Raw genomic sequence first — 22,322 nt, 5'->3', positions numbered from 1 at the left:
CACATTTGGTGTGTTATAAGATTGATCTACTGCAGAGGGCAGAGTGAGACATTAGTGTGTCATCATGACAAAATGAGAGGAGAGAAAATATGTTACCTTAATGTCACGTTTTCTTTTATTGTTTTCTATTGTCTGTTTGTTTCCTAAAACATGAACCTGCCTGAAGAGACCAAACTAATTCAAAGACGGATATTTAATAATGCTGGTTATTGTTATGGCTTATTAGTAGTATTATCTATTCATTTGATTTTTTTTTCATTACAGGCCTAAAAATATCCAAATGTTCAATCAAAATGTCTATTTGTAGGAGGTGAAGTTACAAATGTCATTGCCTTGCTTAAAACTACATTATATTTATCCGTTTGTTTTTTTGTTTACCAGAGTTATACGCTTTGAAAATGAGGTCTCTGGCGCCACCTGTTGATATTTACTTTCTTTTTCTTTTAAAAAAAAAGTCAGAGCAGCTCTGTCTGTCAGAAACCCCAGACCTGCTGTTTCCTCACTAGCAGAGAAACAGGAAGAGGAAGAGGAGGTTCTGACTTTGATGATATTTTAAATTCAGTCTGATGTTCAGACAGTCAGCAGCAAGACAACATGGAGGTCACAGCTCTCTGCATCAGACTGTGTGAGTACTGAGTTCTGTCTTATATTCACAGAAATATTATTATAGACAATCATTATGAACTAACATGTGGACCTGAATAGTTTCTTAGGTTTAAAAAAGCACAGCGCATAAAGATTTGTAATCTGCTCACTGATTATGGAGCAAATATTACAGACATTTACATGTTACAGTTATGTTATATACGTTATATATGTTAGATGTTACATCTGATACAGTAACAGCTGTATTGTCTCTCCAGTGATGAATGTGTTGATGCTGCTGGTCGCACAAGTTGCCTTCAGTTATTCACAAAAAGCCGGTAAGTAGTTTAATAATCAAACAAACAAAGTCAAAATGTTCTGTATAATTGGTGCAGTTTTAACAACGATATCTTTAAAAGGCTTCAAGTCACATAATCTCCAATTTGACAGGTTGCAAAAGCTTAACATTTTAAACTTTAAAACGTCTGTACCTTAAGTGATAATATTTCAATACCAGTATGTATTAAAATAACATGCCAGTAATACCTTAAAGAACACAAGCATTTATTCATTCATGTTTCACTTGAACATGAGCCAAAATTTGCATTCAACCTCTTTAGGAGGTTTGCAGGGGGTCTTTAGGGGGAGATAGCAGGTCAACAGTAGATGTCACATAGAAGTGGTGAACATCATCTGAAAGCTGGAAACCTGAAGATTAATTTGAGATGCTCAGCTCTGTGTGTCAAGCTGTTCTAGTCATATGTCAGAAATAAACATTATTTAATTAAATACAATAACTTCTAAAGGGTTTAGAACATTATGATCTAAGTATATGATGTCCATTCTCATGCTCACTTAAGTTGCATAAATGTTTGCAGAAATTTTTGGGTTGATTACATTTGTTACACAGAGTTGGTGCTAAATTTAACCTTTTTTTTACCCCTGGAGAATTGATAAAAATGATCAATAATCCCTCCAAAGTATCACATTGAGAGACCAAGACCTTAAGGAACACCATAGAAAAAGCCATGCTGTGTTTGGAGTGTTATTTAACCTCCTTCGTGACAAGCTAGTATACAGGTTATTGAGTCAGTTAGTGAGGGCATCCTCACATTAACACTCCCTTTTTGGTTATTTTTTTCTGCCAAAATTAGGCGGATGTCATCAGCATATTGGCAAATCAGAGATATAAATAGACACACAGATACAGTATGAAGTACACATACTGCTAGTATATATAGCTAGTATGACATTGTTGGTACCAATGGATTACTGAGGTTTTCTAGTACCGCAGTGCTGAGCAAGGCTGAACCTCCTACAACCTCTGAAAGACAGTTAAGTCGGTCGGGATCGAGGGTCTCAGAGGGTTAAGGATGACTTCCAAAACATCGGAGCCAAATTCAACTCAACAACAGGACACTGTAAAATTGTTTTAATATCTTTGTTGCAAACATTTGTGATTTGTTGTCACTGCATTTATATTGACAAGGTCGCCTCTAATTTGAAATTCGCTTTTGTTGGAATAGAAGACATTTCATTTAAAAATATTTGATTTAATTCATCTCATTCTTTGTGTTTCTGTCTTAGATGCAGCTTTTCCTCAGGTTGTACCAAACAGACAGCAGCACTTCCAATATGAGACCATTGTTGTCAGCTGTGAGGGACTGGAGGGGCGGACTGGATGGAGAGTGATGAGGGAGATTAAAGGAGTTGTTAAAACATGTGCTGCTACCTGGTCGACATCAACAGGACCCTGCGAAATCAATGACGCATTAACAGCGGTTGACAGTGGAGAATACTGGTGTGAAATCGGAGGACTACAGACAAGTAACACTGTCAACATCACTGTCACTGGTATGTCAATATTAAAAAACTCGGTATGCAAAAGTCGTCACATTTTAGTCTGCGGTCAGTTGATTTATTACCTCCGCGAAGGCTGAAGGCCTAGGAAGGAGGTTATGTTTTCACCGGCGTTGGTTTGTTTGTTTGTCTGTCTGTTAGCAGGATAACTCCAAAAAATTACTTATTAAAATCATAAAACACAGGAAAATGTGTGTGGGCTTTCAAACTGTGTAATTAACATATTTTTCTAAACATATGTTGATCAGCTGGTTCAGTGGTCCTGGAGAGTCCTGTCCTCCCTGTGATGGAGGGAGACGTTGTGACTCTGAGCTGCAGAGATAAGCAGGCGTCTCCCAACCTCACAGCTGATTTCTATAAAGATGGCCACTTCATGGAGAGCAGCTCTACAGGAGAGATGACCATCCACAGTGTTTCCAGGTCTAATGAAGGACTCTACAAGTGTGACATCTCTGGAGCCGGAGAATCACCAGAGAGCTGGTTGACTGTCAGAGGTGAGACAGAACAGTGTTCAAAGTAAATCAAAGATTATTTGCTTACTGTCCAGTTGTTTTCCATTGATGTTTTGCACCTAACCTATGTCAAGTTCCATGTTTTAAAGCTTAATAGAAGTATTAAAAATGGTAACTTGTAACTGATCGTAACCTGCTCTTTGGTCTAGCCGAGTATGAGTTACAACTGAGAACTGGTGATGAGGTCTGAGGATGTCAATAAATGTTGAAAGTATTACTTTAACGGACATAGTAATTCTATAGAATGTATTAAAGTATTATGGTTGCATCCGGAATTCCATACTATCATGGTATTTAGTACGTGTATTTTAAGTGAAAGAATAATTAACATTGAGTACACAACTAGTTTACACTTAAGTTTAATTTTGTAATGCAACTATATGAGTATAGTGGTAGGATACTAGTTTTACACATGTAGTCCACTTTATAGTTTATGAAAGTGCACTTTAAAGTATACTCTCAGTAAACTAGTAGTTTAATAATTTTTATTCTGCAAGTACACTTGTGGCCCGCTTTTTAGCAGAGATTCGAGTCTGGTACTCAAGAATACTTAATTATACTTTTCTTAAGAGTATCTCGATCAAAAGATTAAGTAAAAAGTAGGCCTATAAGCCAAATATTCTTAGACTTTTCTGTATACTTCATACTTCAGTATGAGCCAAGTATACTTAAGTATACTTTTGTTAAGTATATCTCTGATAAGTACATAAAAAGTAAACTGAAGGTATACTCTCTTATTTTAAGTTTAAAAGAAGTACACTCATAGCACAATTGAATAAACTTCTTTTTGGTAAGGGTATGCAGCGCTGGACACTACAGCGGCATAAACATCCCACAATGCAATGTGTTAGTGATGTCAACGTTCATAACGGACGTTGACGGACAGCTCTGTAGCATTAATAAAGTTTCAATTTAACTGCAAGTATAAGGTTTCACTTTGCTAGGCGTAATATATATTTTAAATTAGTTCAGACTTTGATTTTCACAAACCGTCGTTTTGGTCTCACGAGGTTGGTTACCATGGTTACATGTCTCCAACCGGCAAGGAGGCTCTCAGGAAGTGACGACGTAAATTACTGTTCAGTGTGTCTGAAAAGAAACATACTACTGTTTATTCACACAATAGTATGTTGAACGATAGTAAACATGTTGAGTATGTAGTGCTGAGAATGTGATTTTGGAGGAAGCAAACGTTAATAACAAATAGCATGCATTTCACAGCATTAAGATCATGTCTCATGTGCAGCACATCCCATTATCTCTCCAGTAGATGCTGATGGCCCTCAGCTCTTACTGCTGCTCTGCATCGTTGTCGGCGTTTTCTTGGTGTTTCTGCTGCTGCTGTTGGTGGGATCAATGCGATGTAGGAGACGTCCAACAATCACGAGAGGTACAGAGAATAGACATAAAGAAACCACTTCAATTATTGACACAAAGTGTGCTAAAGGTGGGCTTTTTCATTCAAACAGATACCCCAACTTCTCCTTCCACATTACGGTCTTCCTCTTCTCCACGAACAGGTGAGGAACACCAACCTCCTTTCAACATATATATATATATGTATATATGTATTTTGTCACTATGGGAATTATCCCAGGTAGGAAGGTGGGCTGGGATATTTACCCCACATTTCTATTTATAGTGGAGCTGATAGTGGAAAAATCATGCAAATAGTGATACAAGCACCAAATTTAGAATGATGATTCCAGAGGGGACGCTTAGCAAATATGAACAATTGGCCACTTGAAAATCCAAGATGGCGGTCATTTTCTACGATGGCTGCCAAATTGACTTGCCGATAATGGTTTCTCTCATAGAAATTCATGCAAAGTTAGGCCAAAGTTAATTATTTTTTGATCTTTAGATTCCTTTAGTTTCGAATACAGCCGTTGTCTTCCGCCAACCTTTACATTTATATTATTCTGGGGTCATGTGAGATGGTGTGATGAATGAATCGTAGCGCTGTGATGTAAATATAGCAAAACAAAATGTCATGAAAAAATGGCAAAATGTCCTATGTTTTTTGTCTCTAAACATATAATGTCCAAACATGTTCATAAATATTTGCGCACACATTTGCATACAATTAAAAAGTCATGATGCGTCAAGCTGTTAAAACTGTATGTTAAAGAGTCCAAGGTCTTAGGTTTGATAATCACAAACAAACATGGGGGTTAAAACAAGTGTTAGTATATTAGAATAATGTGCAAACATTCACAGATATAATAATAATATTAATAAGTAATTATTTACAAAAATAAAAACTGGCACAAAATAAACATATTTGCTTCAAAGGAAATTAGCTCATTTAAAAAAAAAAAGTTTTATGAATCGATTTCTTATTATTATTCCTTATATTTTCATTATACCCCCGCAACAACGTAGTCGGGGGTATATAGCGCTCCGCGCGTCCGTCCTTCCGTCCATTCGCCTGTCACACTTTTGTTTCCGGAGCACAAACTATTTCACTTACGAACTTCAAATTTGGTGTGATGGTTGACAGTGTGGTCTAGTTGTGCCTTTTGGGGGTTACAAAGTCCAGGGTGCCCATTAGTCAATTAGTTAATGCCCATTAATTCCATTAGTTCCAAAAGGGCAAAACCTTTGGCCCTACTTTAGCAGGGGTCGAGCAGCGAGCGGGGTGTATGTGAGCCATTCTCACTTTTGCCTTGTTAATATTAGGTCTGCTTTTATATTTAACTCCTTCTTTATTATGTTTCAGTGTGTGAAGAGACCAGCATGACATATTCTGTCATCACAAAACCCCAGAGGAAGGAAGGTAATTAACTTGACACTGTAACATGTAATATATTTAATCAGGTAAAAAAAAACAAAGCTGGTAAATGGAAATATTTTAATATGTTATGCAGTATATTAGCATTAATGTTGACCTTCTTTCAGACTAAAGTTTGCAGCAGTGCTTGAGAACAAACATCACTTTAGAGTCACAACCACTGAATCATTAATCTGACCTTCATCGTTTGAAAGTTCATTCATTTTAAACTGTATACGACAGCAGCTTCAGGCCCTAGTGATAGTTACAGCTTCTTTTTTAGCATCTCAGACGAAAAACCACACGAGAAACCCACAGACAGAAAAAGGTAGATGGGCCCTTCGCTTCACCGTTCATTAAAATACTACATGGCGATGCATGCGGTAGATTTATTTTTTCCGTCAGAACACCAAGTAGGTGGGTAAGTGAGTGGGTGATCAGTATTGTATGTATGACAGACAATTTCGTCCACCGTGAAAAGGTAACACTACTGAACATGGGCGCCTAGTTATGTTTTAAGATGAGGTTGCGATCTTGGAAAGATACATAATTGGTAATAAAAAAAAAGTAATTTAAAACAAATTTCTGTATTTCTACACTACCCAACCTCTTGGATTAAGTCAAGAAACAACCAACTGCATCAGTCTGGATTAGTAAGATTGAAGGCGCTATGAAAACCAAGAATGCATCAAAAAAAAAGGTGGTATGTGTATTTACCCTCCACTACATCCCAAATAATAGAAATCAACAGGGCTAATGCAAAATATTAATAGCCACGTTACACTTAATAAGCCAAATCAAAGAGTTCGCTCCTTCACGAACACCCCCGTCTCCACAACTGAATCCTGTCCGACTAGCGAGGTGGCCTGGCGGCAAAGTTAGATAACATTGATTTGCAAATTGGCGCGTTTCGGCGGTACAAATCCTAATTTTAGCTAATTTAAAGTTTGGCTGGAGTCAATGGTCCAAGCAGGTACATTCATCATACGCTGGGTAACCTATCTATTCCTATGTTCTATTTTCAGTCAATGATCGCAGTTTAGCTCAATGCTTTTATGTTTCTTACCTTTGTAAACAGATCATTGATATACGCTGCTTAAATACTTTATAATCATCTGATTGCTGTAATGGACTGTATGACGATAAGTTTATTTTTAAAAGAGCAGGAGTAGGAAGCACGGAAGTCCATAGCTATATCTTTGAGGACAATGAGGTCATGGAGAGTTTAAATTGTGCAGTTAATTTTGTTACAGTGCAATCAAGAGACTTACATAGGGTCCTATGGATTTCAGCTTTTATGTAAATCACAATTTTGAAATGTAATTTGTCTCCAAAACAGAACCGGGAGTATCCGTCTGCTCAGAGACACCAGTTCTCTTTGCAGGTTCCAACCATCTTTTTACAGAAGAGAATCCCTGCTACTGTATGATCGAGTAGCCCGCTGACTGTAAGCTGTCTCGCTATCTAAAGTCTTTAAAATGAGTAAGTTCAAATGCATCAGCACAAACACATAAGTGTTGGTTTAAGAGTTTAATCCAATATTGACATCTATACAGTCTTTGTCCCTTTGTGTGTCCCTTGCAGGTTACTGAGAGCCAAGACTCCTGGTCGAAGAGTTCTTAAAGTTCTGTAATGTGTGCAGGTCACACGACCACACAGAGCTTTTGAATTAATGCATTTGTAATATGTCGACCAAACTATTTTGATCTGTTACATTTTTAATCACTTCCATTGCAGAGCTGTAATTTTTTCTCTAAATACAACTGTTTTTCATACAAATTGTATGTAATTAGCAGCGTCTGTGTATGTTCTTTACAGAAGAAAACATTTGACAGAACATTTGTAAGGAGAGTAAAATGTGTTGATTCTTAATTAACGACTACGTGTGACTTATTATGAAGTGGAAATTACCTTGATGAGCTTCAGCTACCTCACAGCATCAGTGTCTATTTTTAAGCGGTATGAGTCTTTAACAGTTAAACCACATTGTTGTATCTGCTCCGTGTCTGTTCACACGTCTGAGACGCTGTTTACAAGAAGAGAGCAGCTGTAGATACTTATACACTCACTGTGGTAACATAATTACATCCGTTTGACCTGAAACCATAGAGACACAATGACACTGTGACAAATGATAAGCGTCACATCTAATGTGAACTAAATTGTTAATTTCTAAAAAAAAAAAATTGATTTAAAATGTATTAAATGTATCCATTTCTACAAAATGAAGACAAGAATTAACATGCATATCAACAGCTATTAGGGGAACCATGTTAACCCTCTGAGAACCACAATAGACCCGTTTCTGTTTTTTTAGGGGGGTACAGGGGGTCTTTATAGCAGGTCAACAGTAGATGTCAGGACACTAGGGTAATATTCAGAGAAAGAATTCGGAATTTCCAAGATTAAAGTTGTTAATTTACTTGGATATTCTCTCGGATTAAATTAATAAATTTACGAGAAAAAACGAAAAGAAAAATTATGAGAAAAGAAATTGAATATTCTCTGAGATTAAAGTGGTAAATTTATGAGAAAAAAATAAAACAAAATAATGGGAAAGAAACTTAAATATTCTCTGAGATTAAAGTTAATTTATGAGAAAAGAATAAAAAACATTATGAGAAAACAACTTGGATATTCTCTGAGATTAAAGTCGCATATTTACGAGAAAAAACTAAGAAATGTATGAGAAAAATACTTGAATATTTTCGTTTTGCTTTTTTTGTCAACGTATCACATCGCTTCACTTTGCAAGGTTGGATCAACCTCATCACACCACATACGCCACCGTTAAACACTGCAGTAACGTGAGCCACCGAGTGCAAAACAGATTAAATACATTAGTATTTATTTAAGGGTAAAATAGCAGAAAGAACATGAAAGAAAAGGCGTATATGTATCTTTCAGGACCTACGCAACGCTCAGAGGTCATCCTTCCCATAAGAACACTACATTAGGCACAACGTGCTTCAGATGGCGGCTGGCGTTACCATGGTTATGCACAAAAGTTTTTTTCTTGAATTTATAATTTCAGAGAATATTCAAGTTTTTTTTTTCTCTTAAAACTTTAAATATCAGGTCCTCTGTCTGTCAGAAACCAAACCTGCTGAGAAACAGGAAGAGGAGGAGGATATGATGTTATAAATCAGTCTGATGTTCAGACAGTCAGCAGCAAGACAACATGGAGGTCACAGCTCTCTGCATCAGACTGTGTGAGTACTGATTACTGTCTTATATTCACGGAAATATTATTGAGACAATCATGAGATAACATGAGGAACTGAAGAGTTTCTTAGGTAACACATACAGTAATATACAGTAGAAAGTTGTAATCTGCTTACTGATGATGGAGCAAATATTTGCATGTTGTTATGTTATATATGTTAGATGTGATACAGTATCAGCTGTATTGTCTCTCCAGTGATGACTGTGTTGGTGCTGCTGGTCGCACAAGTTCCCTTCAGTTATTCACAAAAAGACGGTAAGTAGCGGTTTAATAATCAGTCAAACAAACAAGATAAAAAGGTTATGTATGCTTCAAAATCACATAATCCCCAATTTCACAGGTTGCAAAGAATATTTAAATAATTGTATGTATGAAAATAACATGCCAGTAAAAAAAAAGAAAGCCAAAGATACAAATATTTATTCTGTCATGTTTCACTTGAACATGAGCCAACATTTGCATGTATATAAGACTATAGGTAAAAAGCATCTTACTGTGTACAAGTTTTGGTGTGATTTAGAGGTCCACAAGGATGAAATGAAATTTATAACACTATAAAAATGTCTGATTTTAAAAAGAGCTTAAGGCAGCAGTTGCTACAAAAATATGTTAAAGTTTGAATACCTTAAACACCAAGGACTTCTAAACTACTGACTCCACTCTGGAATCCATTTAAATGTAGGCCTACTGTCTATATATATCATACATATTTAACCAATGTTTAGACTGATGGAATATATGTTTTTGAATCATTTAGCACTTAGGGTAGTTAGTCTTTGGTTAGTCTTAGGTGTTTTGTTGGTTGTAAACATTACTATATAAAACATGAACTTTTTCAAATCTACAATTCTACAATTTAATTTTGTCCAAAGCGTCGTACATGTGAGAGTTCATACAACACAAGTAAGGATCTAGATAGGAGGGGACGACGTGAGTAAGTGCCGACAACAGCTTCAAGTTTGATCGATCGGACACAGGATGCCGACAGGCAGTGCACAGGGTGGATAGATGCAGAGTACGAGTTTGGTTGGTCCAAGCTGGATATTGATCTGTAGTTGTATAGATTGGACTGGCTGGGATGACAAGGAGAGCTCAGTCTTAGATAGGTTGGGCTGAAGGTGGCGTTCTTTCATCCATTTAGAGATATTGGCAAGACATGAAGAGATCTGTGCGGAGACTGTAGCGTCCTCTGGCGGGAATGATAGGAACAGTTGGGTATCGTCCGCATAGCAGCGAATCTAGACAACATATTGGTATTTTAAATCTATGTTTACTATCTGGTTAGTGTCTGGGCCCCTATTCTCAAGCTTCAGATAGCTGATCAGGGTGTCCCATTAAATTTAAACTGAACTGAATGTTTCATTTAATTCAACTCATTCTTTGTCTTTCTGTCTTAGATGCAGCTTTCCCTCAGGTTGTTCCAAACAGACAGCAGCACTTCCAATATGAGACCATTGTTGTCAGCTGTGAGGGACTGGAGGGACGGACTGGATGGAGAGTGATGAGGAAGATTAAAGGAGTTGTTAAAACATGTGCTGCTACCTGGTCGACATCAACAGGACCCTGCGAAATCAAAGATGCCTTTACAGAGGTTGACAGTGGAGAATACTGGTGTGAAATCGGAGGACTACAGACAAGTAACACTGTCAGCATCACTGTCACTGGTATGCAAATACTAAAACACTGCAAAGTCGTCACATTTTAGTCTGCGGTCAGTTGATTTATTTGTTATGTGTTGGCACAACTGAGCTAATATGTTCAATAAAATACGACTTATTAAAATATTAAAACACAGCAAACCATGTGTAGGCATTTTTAATTAACATATTTTTTCTAAACATATGTTGATCAGCTGGTTCAGTGGTCCTGGAGAGTCCTGTCCTCCCTGTGATGGAGGGAGACGCTGTGACTCTGAGCTGCAGAGATGAGCAGGCGTCTTCCAACCTCACAGCTGATTTCTATAAAGATGGCCGCCTCATCGGGAGCAGCTCTACAGGAGAGATGACCATCCACAGTGTTTCCATGTGTGATGAAGGAGACTACAAGTGCAGAATATCTGGAGCCGGAGAATCACCAGAGAGCTGGCTGACTGTCAGAGGTGAGACACTGAAGGGTTATAAAACAAATTAAAATGATTGTTTGATGCTCATGATGCTGATGATGAAGTGTGTTTGTCTGAAAGGAGGTATAATCTAGTTAATTGAAGTCATCTTTTGTAACGGATTTTTATCTTCTTGCTTTAAAAAAAATAGCAGCAATAGTGATGTTGTTCTTTTATCTTCTATTTTTAAAACAACCGAGTCCCCTGCAAAACATGTTAACCAAAATTTTGCAACTGGAACACAGAATTTCAAGCTGCTATAGACACTTATTATCTTAAAGTGAATAAAAGGTAATATACTGTATAACACACTGAGTAACCACTTTGTCTCACGACATCACAATCAGATACTTTCTGTTGTCTTTGCAGAATTTCACACAGAGTCTGATCCCCCCTCAGACCACACGTTCCTCATCCTGAGAACCGTTCTACCCCTTGTGATGATGGTTCCACTGCTGGTGCTGCTGGGACTACTTCACTGTGGGAAATTCAGAGGTAAACAACAATAACTCATGTCCATATTTACAATGTGTTGTTTTTGAGAACGTACGCAGCCAGCGCTCCAAACGGACGCAGGATATGCAAAGCAGCAGCATCATGCGTTAACAGCAAATATATCTCCAGCCTGAGACATATTTGTCAATGATTGATTGATTGATGAATTAATGTTTTGTAGAACCTGATGTGTCGTGTGACTGCATCAAGACATGAAGATTCTCAGACATCAGTTGAAGACGGTCTGCAAATAGAAGCTTTATTTTCATGAGCGTCTACATTTAGTAATCTGCTCTGACGAACCCTCTGCAGAGCGACCACAGCGTCTCTGCACCTCAATGAACACACTTTGACTGTGAAACGTGCAATGCAATGATGTGCAATGAAATGCACCTCAGAGTGTCAACTCTCTCTTTCTGCTTGTATTTTCTGCGATCTAAAAAAGGAACAAATAAAAAGAAATGAAACAATTGTTATGGTATCATGGCCATGTTGCTCTGTAACATTTAGATAGAAAAGGAAACATTGTTCTTAAAGTTAAAGGCTGATATCAGCCACATATATGTACCTATACTTAATATTTTATACATATAATATATTGTCTTTTTATATTCATTTTTGTGAAGCAGTTTATTTTATTTTACATTAAAATTATATTTTTTTTGTTGACCACTTTATTTTAATTTTAATTATATTTTGTATTATTATAATTTAAATTATTTTCTTTTTGAGTTTTATTTTTTAAAACATATTTTTCTAAATATTAGGATTGTTTTTAGGAATAATTGGAGGCATAATGTATTGTCTTTTTATATTAAATTTTTTATGAAGCAAAATGTATTTTATTTTTTTATTAAAATTATATATTTTTTTATTATTTTTGTTGACCACTTTATTTTTATTTGAATTATAATTTGTATTATTTTTATTATTAAATATTTTATAGTCGTAATGTAACAAAACAAGGCTATACCATTAATTTGTGAATGTGATTCAGTAGACATAATTACTACTATTTAATTTTATTTTTGTATTCTATAATTTGTCAATATAGTTTTGCATTTTTTTGGCCATTGCATTACATTATTGGTTGAACTATATAATAAAATGTTTTTGATGTACTGTGAATGATGTACAGCAGGGGGCAGAGTAGGACTTGTGAATCCAATGTGTTTGAGTGAGTGTGAGAACTGAAGATAAAGAAAGGAAGGAACAGAAAAGAGAAACATTGAAAGAAAGAAAAGAGGAAGTCATGATACTGATAATCTGTGTTTCCAGTTTGTCTTCATGTATTCATGGAAACACCTTTGTTATAAGAACCACAATCTTGAAACCAGTTGTACATGTATATCTGCACCATTAAGCTTCAAAATAAAAATAAACATAAGACAACATAAGACAATGCTATAAGTATATGTGCCAACCCTCCTGATTTTCCCGTTTTTCATTGGTTTCCTCCCGGCGTCACAATTCTCCCGTATTTCTCCTGATTTATGGCAAATGTTAACACTTAACCCATTTCTGGAACTGAACAGCATCTATGACCACAACTGTTTCCACCCGGACGACAATAGAGCTACACCAACTGTCGTTTCCCTGCAGAAGAGAGCAGTTTATGCTCGTGACACAGCGCAGTTTGAGCTCATGTTCGCGCTGCGTTCTCCGCTGAATTCAGCAAACAAAGTTGGGTTTTGCCCGACGTAGCGAATAGCTGTCATGTCGTTTACGCGTTGTATCTGAAAGAACCTTCTGTTAGTGAGAGAAGTAGAGAGAAATGGAGAGAACTAAGAGAAATAAATACTCAAGCAGGGGTAAAATAAATGAATAAAAACTGATAATTATTAGTTTATACCAGAGATTCACACGCCGAGTTCACACCAGAGGGGAGAATTATTCAGTTTCCTTTCCTGCGCAGTGGTTAGCGTGGGTTTTCTCCAGGTGCTCAGGTTTGGGGGAAACCTGAGCACAGTCCAAAGACATGCAGGTTAGGTTCATTGTTGACTCTAAATTGTCCTATAAGTGTGAATGTGAGCGTGAACGGTTGTCTGAGCCCTGTGATAGTCCAGGGTGTACCCGGCCTTCACCCAATGGCAGCTGGGATCGACTCCTCCGCGACCCCGAATAGGATAAGCGGTTACAGATAATGGATGGACATTGTTTTAAAGTCACGAGATGCAGTGGAACAAAGTCTCTGAAACTCTTTTTCTGGGGGAAGAACCCCAGACCCCCTGCTTAGGTTTTGAAATCCAGTGAAACAACTCTAAATAGATATGTGGGTATTTCCATAGGTCCCCTGTAAGAGACAATACCTGTGCTACGTTCCATGATTGTAATAGGTGACAGTGGTTCTTTTCCTCTCTGGAAACCGTTATCACCACGGAAGGTACAAACTTATAGAGAGTATTATCTTATCTTATTACAAGGCCAAGAGAATGACATACGTAACATCTAATTTAAAATACCACTCGTTCATGTAAAACAACTGACTTTTCTGTTTTAACCATCATGAAATAAAAGTTCCTGAGCCTCAGAATTAAGCCTTCGTTCTTTAGCTCCACCCACGGAGGCTATTTGTACCACGACAGCAGCTCTGTCTCTGAGACGAGGTTTTCAATCTAAAGCACATTATTGTTGTGCATCACCAGCAGAAATAAACTAGCCACACAGGAAGAGACCACCTGCTTTTTATACTTCATGTGTGTGACGCTCAGACAGTCAGCAGCGAGACGACATGGAGGTCACAGCTCTCTGCATCAGACTGAGTGAGTACGGAGTCCGTCTCTATTTCCTGTAACATTTATAAAATCCATATCATAAAGAGATCATTTGATTCATAAAAATGAAGATGGCACCAATAACAAGAAGGTCATGTTTTACAGTTTTCATTTAGAGGAACAGATCAGATCGTTAATTTATGTTTTTACTTATACCAGTTATTGAATTTTAGACGATACATGTGTGATGTTCAGCTCTTCTCCTTTGTCTCTCCAGTGATGACTGTGTTTCTGCAGCTGGGTGCACATGCTCAGAAAGATGGTAAGTAGCTTTGCTTATGCACAAAAACTAAAAAAGAAGACTCAACAAACAGTAGAGTAACAACTTTATTACCTCCGCTAGAGGTTATGTTTTTGGTTTGGTTTGTTTAGGTGATTGTCGGCAGGATTATGGAAAAACTTCTGGCCCGATTGTCATAAAAGTTGGTGGAACGGTGTAGCACGGGCCTGAATCACGAGGCAGATACACACATTATTTATCGCTTTTATTATTATTGCACGAAGGGCGAGATCGGATAGGTCTGCTCTCTCCGATTGCCCCTTCTAGTTCCAGTAGTGTTTATTTAATTCTTCTCATCTTCATCTCTTTGTCTCTGTGTGGTTTTTCTGTCTCAGATGCAGCTTTTTGGATCATTCCAACCAGACTGCAACTCTTTGAATACGATCCTGTCTCTTTTAAATGCGTGGGCTCCGATGGCTTGACTGGATGGAGCGTTTTAAGGAGGAACAAAACTGACACATCAACTTGTGGTTCAAAGTGGGGGGTGTCACACGAGTCATCCTGCACCATTAAAAATGCTTATCCAGAGGACAGCGGAGAGTACTGGTGTGAGACTGGACGGGGGAAGAAAAGCAACATCGTCAACGTCAGCGTCACCGGTATGTTTACAATGAAACAGCAACTTGTGTTCAATATTAAATAAACATTAAACCATTGTTTTCCAGCTGGTTCAGTGATCCTGGAGAGTCCTGTCCTCCCTGTGACGGAGGGAAACGATGTGACTCTGAGCTGCAGGAACAAGAAGACTTCCTCCAAACTCACAGCTGATTTCTATAAAGATGGCCGCGTCATCAGGAGCAGCTCTACAGGAGAGATGACCATCCACAGCGTCTCCTGGTCTGATGAAGGACTCTACAAGTGCAACATCTCTGGAGCTGGAGAATCCCCAGACAGCCGGCTGGCTGTCAGAGGTGAGACATAGCAATGTTTCAAAATAATTAGGGCTGTCAAAGTTAACGCGTTAACGCAAAATTGTTTTAATGCCACTAATTTCTTTAACGCATTTATGCAACCGATCTTTTGGAGGTTGTAGTGGGTGCAGTTTTAAAGCTAGAGTGAAGATACTGGTATCATATGAAACTAGAAAACCTAATGAATGAACCATGTCACATGACATCCGCCTAATTTTGGCAGAACGAATAACCGAAAAAGGGAGTGTTAATGTGAGGATGCCCTCACTAACTGACTCAATAACCTGTATACTAGCTTGTCATGAAGGAGGTCAAATAACGATCCAAACTAAATTTTAGTGAGGAAAAAATGTCATGTTCATTTTCAAAGGGTCCCTTGACCTCTGACCTCCAGATCAGTGAATGTAAATGGGTTCTATGGGTACCCACGAGTCTCCCCTTTACAGACATGCCCACTTTATGATCATCACATGCAGTTTGAGGCAAGTCATTGTAGGGATTCTACTTTAGTAGGTTTTGGTTATTAGCAAATTCATTAATAAATAATAATAGAATTATTAAAATTAATAAAGATTATCAATAAACATCAATAATAAACGGGGCACCACCCTGGAATCAGGGACCAATGACCAAAACGTTAATATAGTCTCATTATATATGCTAAACTATCAATTTGGAACATTGATTAATAATTAAATTAATAACTATAACCAAATAGATAGTAAAGGTTGAAGGATATTGGAGTTCTTGACATGGCAGAGGTTGGCATTATTCACTCTTGTGCAACATTAAACAGACCAGCGTGTATATTCCACAATCATTTATTTACAAGATAATAAAGGTTCAAAACACAATATTAATCTAACTAAATAACTAAACTAAACAAACCAAACAAAGTGTGTGTGTGTGTGTGTGTGTGTGTGTGTGAGAGAGAGAGAGAGAGAGGGGGGGGAAACAAGATGTTGTCTTGTTTCAAAATGTCTGAATGGCCTACAAACAAAATGACGAGCACTGTAAAACTACAAAGATGGCGGAATCAAAGATGGCCATCAGCATGTCATCACGTGACCTCTTTGTTCTTCTGAGAAGAAGGACAGAGAGGGGGGTGATGTGGGGTTAAGATTATCTGAAGTTGTATGTTTATGTTTAACTAATTCACAGTTTCTGTATGTGATCTTAATGTGTGTTAGATATGCAGTGGGTTAGAAAAGATGGTTAGTTTGCATGCAAGACCTTGTCTATGTGAAGCATAAACTAAATACATCAAATGTGGCGTAGCCAGATACCCAAAAATCAAATACAGATAAATCACCACCGTCAAACTCAATGAATAACATTAAAAAAGAAATCAAAGTTGGACAGTCTTGCTCAGCCATGTGCGATTGCTAATGCTTAGGCTCAGTACGTTACCATGGAAGAACAGGGTTTGTAATTCCATGTGTTGAAGTTGTGGTTCCAAGTCAAAGAGGTCGTCTTTGCTGTTAGTTTGGTGTTAACTTCTTTGCTTGATAGCTTGAAGTTAGCTGGTGAAAAGGGCAGGCAATCGCGTCTTCTGCCGTTTGGTTCCTTGTGGCTATGTCTGTTTCCTAACAGGCCATCGATCAGAAGAGCAGAGATGCTTCCGGTCTGGAGAGCAGGAAGAGAGCTGTGGCTCACCTCCAGCAGCTGGTCAGCTTGGGTGAGGAGGTGAAGAGCAAAGAGTCGAAAGAGAGGGAACAAAGGACATTCCTCTGGTTTTGTTCTGTGTGAATTTCACACCTCTGTGTGAAATGTTACTGTAGCCAATGAGAGCATACCTCCAGGATTCTGGGAGACAGTTCACTGTGTCTGCCATCAGAAATGGCAGGTCCCTACATCATAGTCAAGTCAGCACACTGACACACTGACAGCTGTTGTTGCCTGTTGGGCTGCAGTTTGCCATGTTATGATTGGAGCATATTGTTTTATGCTAAATGCAGTACCTGTGAGGGTTTCTGAACAATATATGTCATTGTTTTGTGTTGTTAATTGATTTACAATAATAAATATACGCATACATTTTGCAAAAAAGCAGCATATTTGCCCACTCCCATGTTGATAAGAGTATTAAATACTTGACAAATCTCCCTTTCAGGTTCATTTTGATCAGATAAAAAATGTGTGATTAATTTGCGATTAATCGTGGTCAAATATTTGAATGGATCGTGGCTACTGTCTGCTCCTTAGACTTAAAGTTGTGTTTAATAATTCTCTTCCTGTTTTCACTGAAGAGCATACTCACACCTCCTCCGATCCGTCCTCCTCCAGTCCTACCCCATGGATCGTCGTCAGTGTTTTATTGATTGTTCTACTGTTGGCGTTGGGACTACTTCACCTTGGCAAAGGTTACTGGCACAGAGGTACGGATACATTTCACTAGCAACTAGTAAGAAAATATCGATACACGAGTATCGTGATATCATGTTTTGTGATGTGTGTGTTTGGTTGTGACAGTAGATTGAGAGTTGCATAATGAGGATTGTTACTGGTAACGCAAAACAAAATGGGAACCCACTCATAGAAAAACTGCCTCATAGCGCTGCTAGAGGTCCAAAACTCCACAGGGAACCTTTACTTTATACAGGTTTATATGAATAAACCCTTCCATATATCGGACATACTGTCATGTTCTGTTCCTGGTTGTCTATTGATGCTGTTATGTTTCCGTTCTTGTACTGTAGTATTGCTCTACCTGTCCACACCAACACCTGCATCAGGCTCAGCTGAGGATCAAACAGGTGAGAACACAAGCCATGTTTCAGTAAATAAAGGTGTTTTCACATCGGGGACCTGGGCCCGGATCCGAGTCCCCAAAGTCCAGTTTGTTTGCCTTGATGCTTAACTAAGCTCCTCCTGGCTCCAGATATATAAGATATTGATATTTAACTCTTGACAAGAATGTGAAGAGGTGCATCCTCCCAACATGCCAGACAACCTTCATTTTATCCAGAGAATCATTGCTGATGTTGATATATTCATCTATCTCTGTCTGTCTCCATCAGATGAGGATGAATTGTCGCCTGGAGCTGTTTACTACACCTTGGGCCTGGCCGTTCCTCAACACCTGGGTGAGACTTGTTGTCATCAACCTTCTGAGACCCACAATAGACCTGTTTTAGTCTTTTTTTAGGGGGGTACAGGGGGTATTAAGGGGGAGATAGCAGGTCAACAGTAGATATAAGTTGTTGCAGCAGTTTTTTGGTTGATACCATTTGTTACACAGACTTGGTGCTAAATTTACTATTGGACAATTGATAGAAATAATCAATAATCCTTCCAAAATACCACATTAAGACACCAAGACCTTTGGGAACGCCATAGAAAAAGTCACGCTGTGATTTGGGATCAAAAACTTTTCGACATTTGGAGAATTCTGCAAGAATCTCATTTTTTGGGCGATTGGACGGCCAGCACTTCTGATTTGGAAACTGCTCAGAAACCCCCTTATTGTCAATCTAGCTAGGAAAGCCATCCTCTCTCTAGTTTGTGGCTGTAAAGTTTCAAGAGGCTGTGATTATACTAGAGGTCACCACAGGTCATTTTATACAGTGACGTCAAGTTTCAAAAAATGGTCTCACTACAATGAAATGTCTCCAATGGGGACTAACATCATCACACATGAATACAGTTGGACTCATTGGATCCACAAGAGTCTTAGCTTTACAGTGAGACACATTTTATGTAATTCAAGACAAGACATGTTATTTTTTGAGCTTAACAGGTTTCAGAAGGCATATTTTCATCTTTGGAGGCTAGGCTAACTGTTCCCCCCTGCTTACAGCCTTTATGCTAAACTAAGCTCCTCCTGGCTCAACACCACACATTTTGTTTCAAATATTTTTATTAAGAAGCATGTGCATGTCAGTGATACAAACTTTGTGGGGTGTTTATCATGCCTCATTTTTTATACATAACAACAAAAACAGACAAAACTAGGAACTAAGGGCAAACAAAATGGAGACAAGCAAATACAAAAAACATACGTCATGAAAGGAAAACAAAACAAAACAAAAAAAAAAAAAAAAAACACACAGACAGCACCCTAAGGCAAACAAATCAGGGAGACATTGGCGACATACAGTATATACATAAACCGGTGTAACCCACCCCCCCTCCCGAACCCTCCCATCCCTGAGCAGTGCTACCTCGGGTACTAAAGACTATGTGTCTATTGTGTCTTAATTGTCTGTTCCTCCTATAAAGGAGATCATCGGTCTCCAAATCCTTTCAAATACCTCCAGTCTGTCTTTAAGGGTGTATCGGATCCTTTCTAGGTGGAGGGTATCAGTCAGTGTTGTTATCCAGGATTTAAATGTTGGCACTTCTGTCCCTTTCCAGAACAAGAGAATCAGTTTCTTTGCACAAAGGAGACCATAGGAGAGGAGATGATATTGTGTGTTCTGTAGGATTTTAGAGAACACCACACATTTTGTAATAAAGTAAATGAAACAAGTGTTCTAGTCAAAAGTCAATATTTTGCCAACACACAGAAATAATGTCTGTCTATTTTCACAGCAGAGTCAGCGGGTACCACCCCATCTTCAACAGATACTGCCTTATATTCTACGATCCAGAAGGTAAGACCAAGGGCAATACTGGCTTTTGTGTCGCATCCACGTCATATCGGATGGATGGTGTAGAGATTGGGAAAGCATTCCTTTATTTAAAACTTGCATTGTCATTGGACAACTCAAGACGGTTGTATGATTGCAGAGTTGGTGGTACGAGGGTTGTGAAATACTGTTCATTGACTTTAATAGGGCTGTCAAAGTTATCTTGATAACGCATTAATGCAATCAATCTTTCGGAGGTTGTAGTGGGCTCAGTTTTAAAGCTAGAGTGAAGATACTGGTATTATATGAAACTAAAAAACCTAATGAATGAACCATGTCACACTAGCTATATATACTAGCAGTATGTGTGCTTCATACTGTATCTGTGTGTCTATTTATATCTCTGATTCGCCAATATTCTGATGACATCCATCTAATTTTGGCAGAAAAAATAACCAGAAAAGGGAGTGTTAATGTGAGGATGCTCTCACTAACTGACTCAATAACCTGTATACTAGCTTGTCATGAAGGGGTCCCTTGACCTCTGACCTCCAGATATGTGAATGTAAATGGGTTCTATGGGTACCCACGAGTCTCCCCTTTACAGACATGCCCACTTTATGATAATCACATGCAGTTTGGGGCAAGTCATAGTCAAGTCAGCACACTGACACACTGACAGCTGTTGTTGCCTGTTGGGCTGCAGTTTGCCATGTTATGATTGGAGCATATTGTTTTATGCTAAATGCAGTACCTGTGAGGGTTTCTGGACAATATCTGTCATTGTTTTGTGTTGTTAATTGATTTCCAATAATAAATATACACATGCATTTGCATAAAGAAAGCAGCATATTTGCCCACTCCCATGTTGATAAGAGGATTAAATACTTGACAAATCTCCCTTTAATGTACATTTTGAACAGATAAAAAAATGTGTGATTAATTGCGATTAAATATTTTTATCGATTGACAGCCCTAAAAACTATATATGAATTTGGGTTCAAGTGGAATATATCGGAGCTTCTGAGACATAATTATGACTCAGATGACGATGTGAACATTATTTACCTTAATGCGGCACCACTTCCAACAGCATTTCCTTGTACTTCTTTTGTAAAAACTTTGATTTTGAATGCTTTTCAAAATGAGAAAACTAATGTTTAATATCAAAAATGTTTCACACCAATTTGGGAATTGTCATATGAAGTCAGTATTTCTCAAAGTAACCTAAATGTAATCATCATTATGTTTCTCACGTATACTTCCTCTATATTTTAATATGATTTAAATTTGCTTTGTAAATCTCATATGTGTCTTACAGGTCGCTAAGTGACATCTGACTGAAGGAGGAGCTTTAAAAGACGTGTTCACAGTTTCACACCGTGTACTTACATTAGCAACACCATGATATGAGTGATGTGTGTTTAATACATTACGAAAACACAGTTATATCTGTCCAAAAAAAATCATTTAGCATTGTGTATATTCATATTTAGTAACGTGCGTAAGTATCATGCAGCCTTCTTCTGAGTTCTTCGGCGAACTAAAGCGTCCGTGTCTATTTTTTAAGAAGTTTATTATGGTCTAACAGTTTAATTAACTTGTTCCATCTCCGTCTCATGTGTGAGAACTCTGTTCACAGCTTGTAAATATACACTCACTGTGGTCAACTGCTTCCTTTTAACGGTGGTGCGTCACTTTTCTTCACGAGTTTGTGGTTAACACTGTTTTCTGTTGTGAAAATAGTACATGTCTCATGAAAGTTTAAAGGTTTCTATGTGGAATAAATAAATACTATTACAGTATAGAAAGGTCACGTTGTAGCCTACACGTCAGTTTGTGTGTGATAACATCACTGTTAGTCTGTTCTTGCATGAATGAATGAGGGGTTTAAGCAGAGTGTGTCATCCTCTGAGACCCACAGTTTTAGTCTTTTTTAGGGGGTTACAGGGGGTCTCTAGGGGGAGATAGCAGGTCAACAGTAGATGTCACATAGAAGTGGTGTACATCATCTGAAAGCTGAGAATGATAAATTTGATTTGATAAGTTTTGTTAAAATTTTGAATTTTGTTATTTTGAACCAAAGGGTTGAATTGTATGACGCCGTATTAGGGTCATTGTAGGTAAAAAAAATAAATTAAAAAATAATAATAAATATATATATACATATATATACAGAGCAGGGGGAGGGGGTTAATAGTCAAAGAAAAAAAATAATACATTTACAAGAAAAA

The 22,322-nt window shown here is 37.9% G+C and overlaps 1 protein-coding gene across 6 annotated transcripts; it reads left to right on the top strand.

The window, feature by feature from the left end:
• Nucleotides 1-535: 535 nt before the first annotated feature.
• LOC119481184 (Fc receptor-like protein 5) lies at nucleotides 536-21,904 on the top strand. 6 transcript variants are annotated; one of them, XM_037757879.1, is made up of 9 exons: nucleotides 536-625; nucleotides 864-923; nucleotides 10,360-10,620; nucleotides 10,809-11,054; nucleotides 17,767-17,895; nucleotides 18,217-18,273; nucleotides 18,538-18,603; nucleotides 20,051-20,112; nucleotides 21,410-21,904. In XM_037757879.1, exons 1-9 carry the CDS (start codon nucleotides 595-597, stop codon nucleotides 21,419-21,421), a joined length of 924 nt encoding a protein of 307 aa, XP_037613807.1. In that variant the 5' UTR covers nucleotides 536-594; the 3' UTR covers nucleotides 21,422-21,904. The 6 variants fall into 6 exon arrangements, with proteins under 6 accessions (XP_037613807.1, XP_037613808.1, XP_037613806.1 ...); XM_037757880.1 differs by lacking the exons at nucleotides 10,360-10,620; nucleotides 10,809-11,054; nucleotides 17,767-17,895; ... (2 more) ...; nucleotides 20,051-20,112; nucleotides 21,410-21,904 and adding exons at nucleotides 2,179-2,439; nucleotides 2,694-2,939; nucleotides 4,228-4,347; ... (2 more) ...; nucleotides 7,070-7,212; nucleotides 7,287-8,202; XM_037757878.1 differs by lacking the exons at nucleotides 10,360-10,620; nucleotides 10,809-11,054; nucleotides 17,767-17,895; ... (2 more) ...; nucleotides 20,051-20,112; nucleotides 21,410-21,904 and adding exons at nucleotides 2,179-2,439; nucleotides 2,694-2,939; nucleotides 4,225-4,347; ... (2 more) ...; nucleotides 7,070-7,212; nucleotides 7,287-8,202.
• The last annotated feature ends 418 nt before the right edge of the window (nucleotides 21,905-22,322 follow it).

Source organism: Sebastes umbrosus, chromosome 22 (assembly GCF_015220745.1).
Source record: "Sebastes umbrosus isolate fSebUmb1 chromosome 22, fSebUmb1.pri, whole genome shotgun sequence".
NCBI lineage: Eukaryota > Metazoa > Chordata > Actinopteri > Perciformes > Sebastidae > Sebastes > Sebastes umbrosus.
The sequence above is the reverse complement of the archived record's forward strand: the minus strand, read 5'-3'. Positions and strand labels throughout refer to the sequence as shown.

Bases quoted from the DNA above. Each gene is read 5' to 3' on its own strand.
- LOC119481184 (XM_037757878.1), top strand. From the start codon at position 595: ATGGAGGTCACAGCTCTCTGCATCAGACTGT. The intron at 2,940-4,224 runs GTGAGACAGAAC...TTATCTCTCCAG, and splicing joins GAGCTGGTTGACTGTCAGAG to TAGATGCTGATGGCCCTCAG. The intron at 4,478-5,679 runs GTGAGGAACACC...ATTATGTTTCAG, and splicing joins TTCCTCTTCTCCACGAACAG to TGTGTGAAGAGACCAGCATG.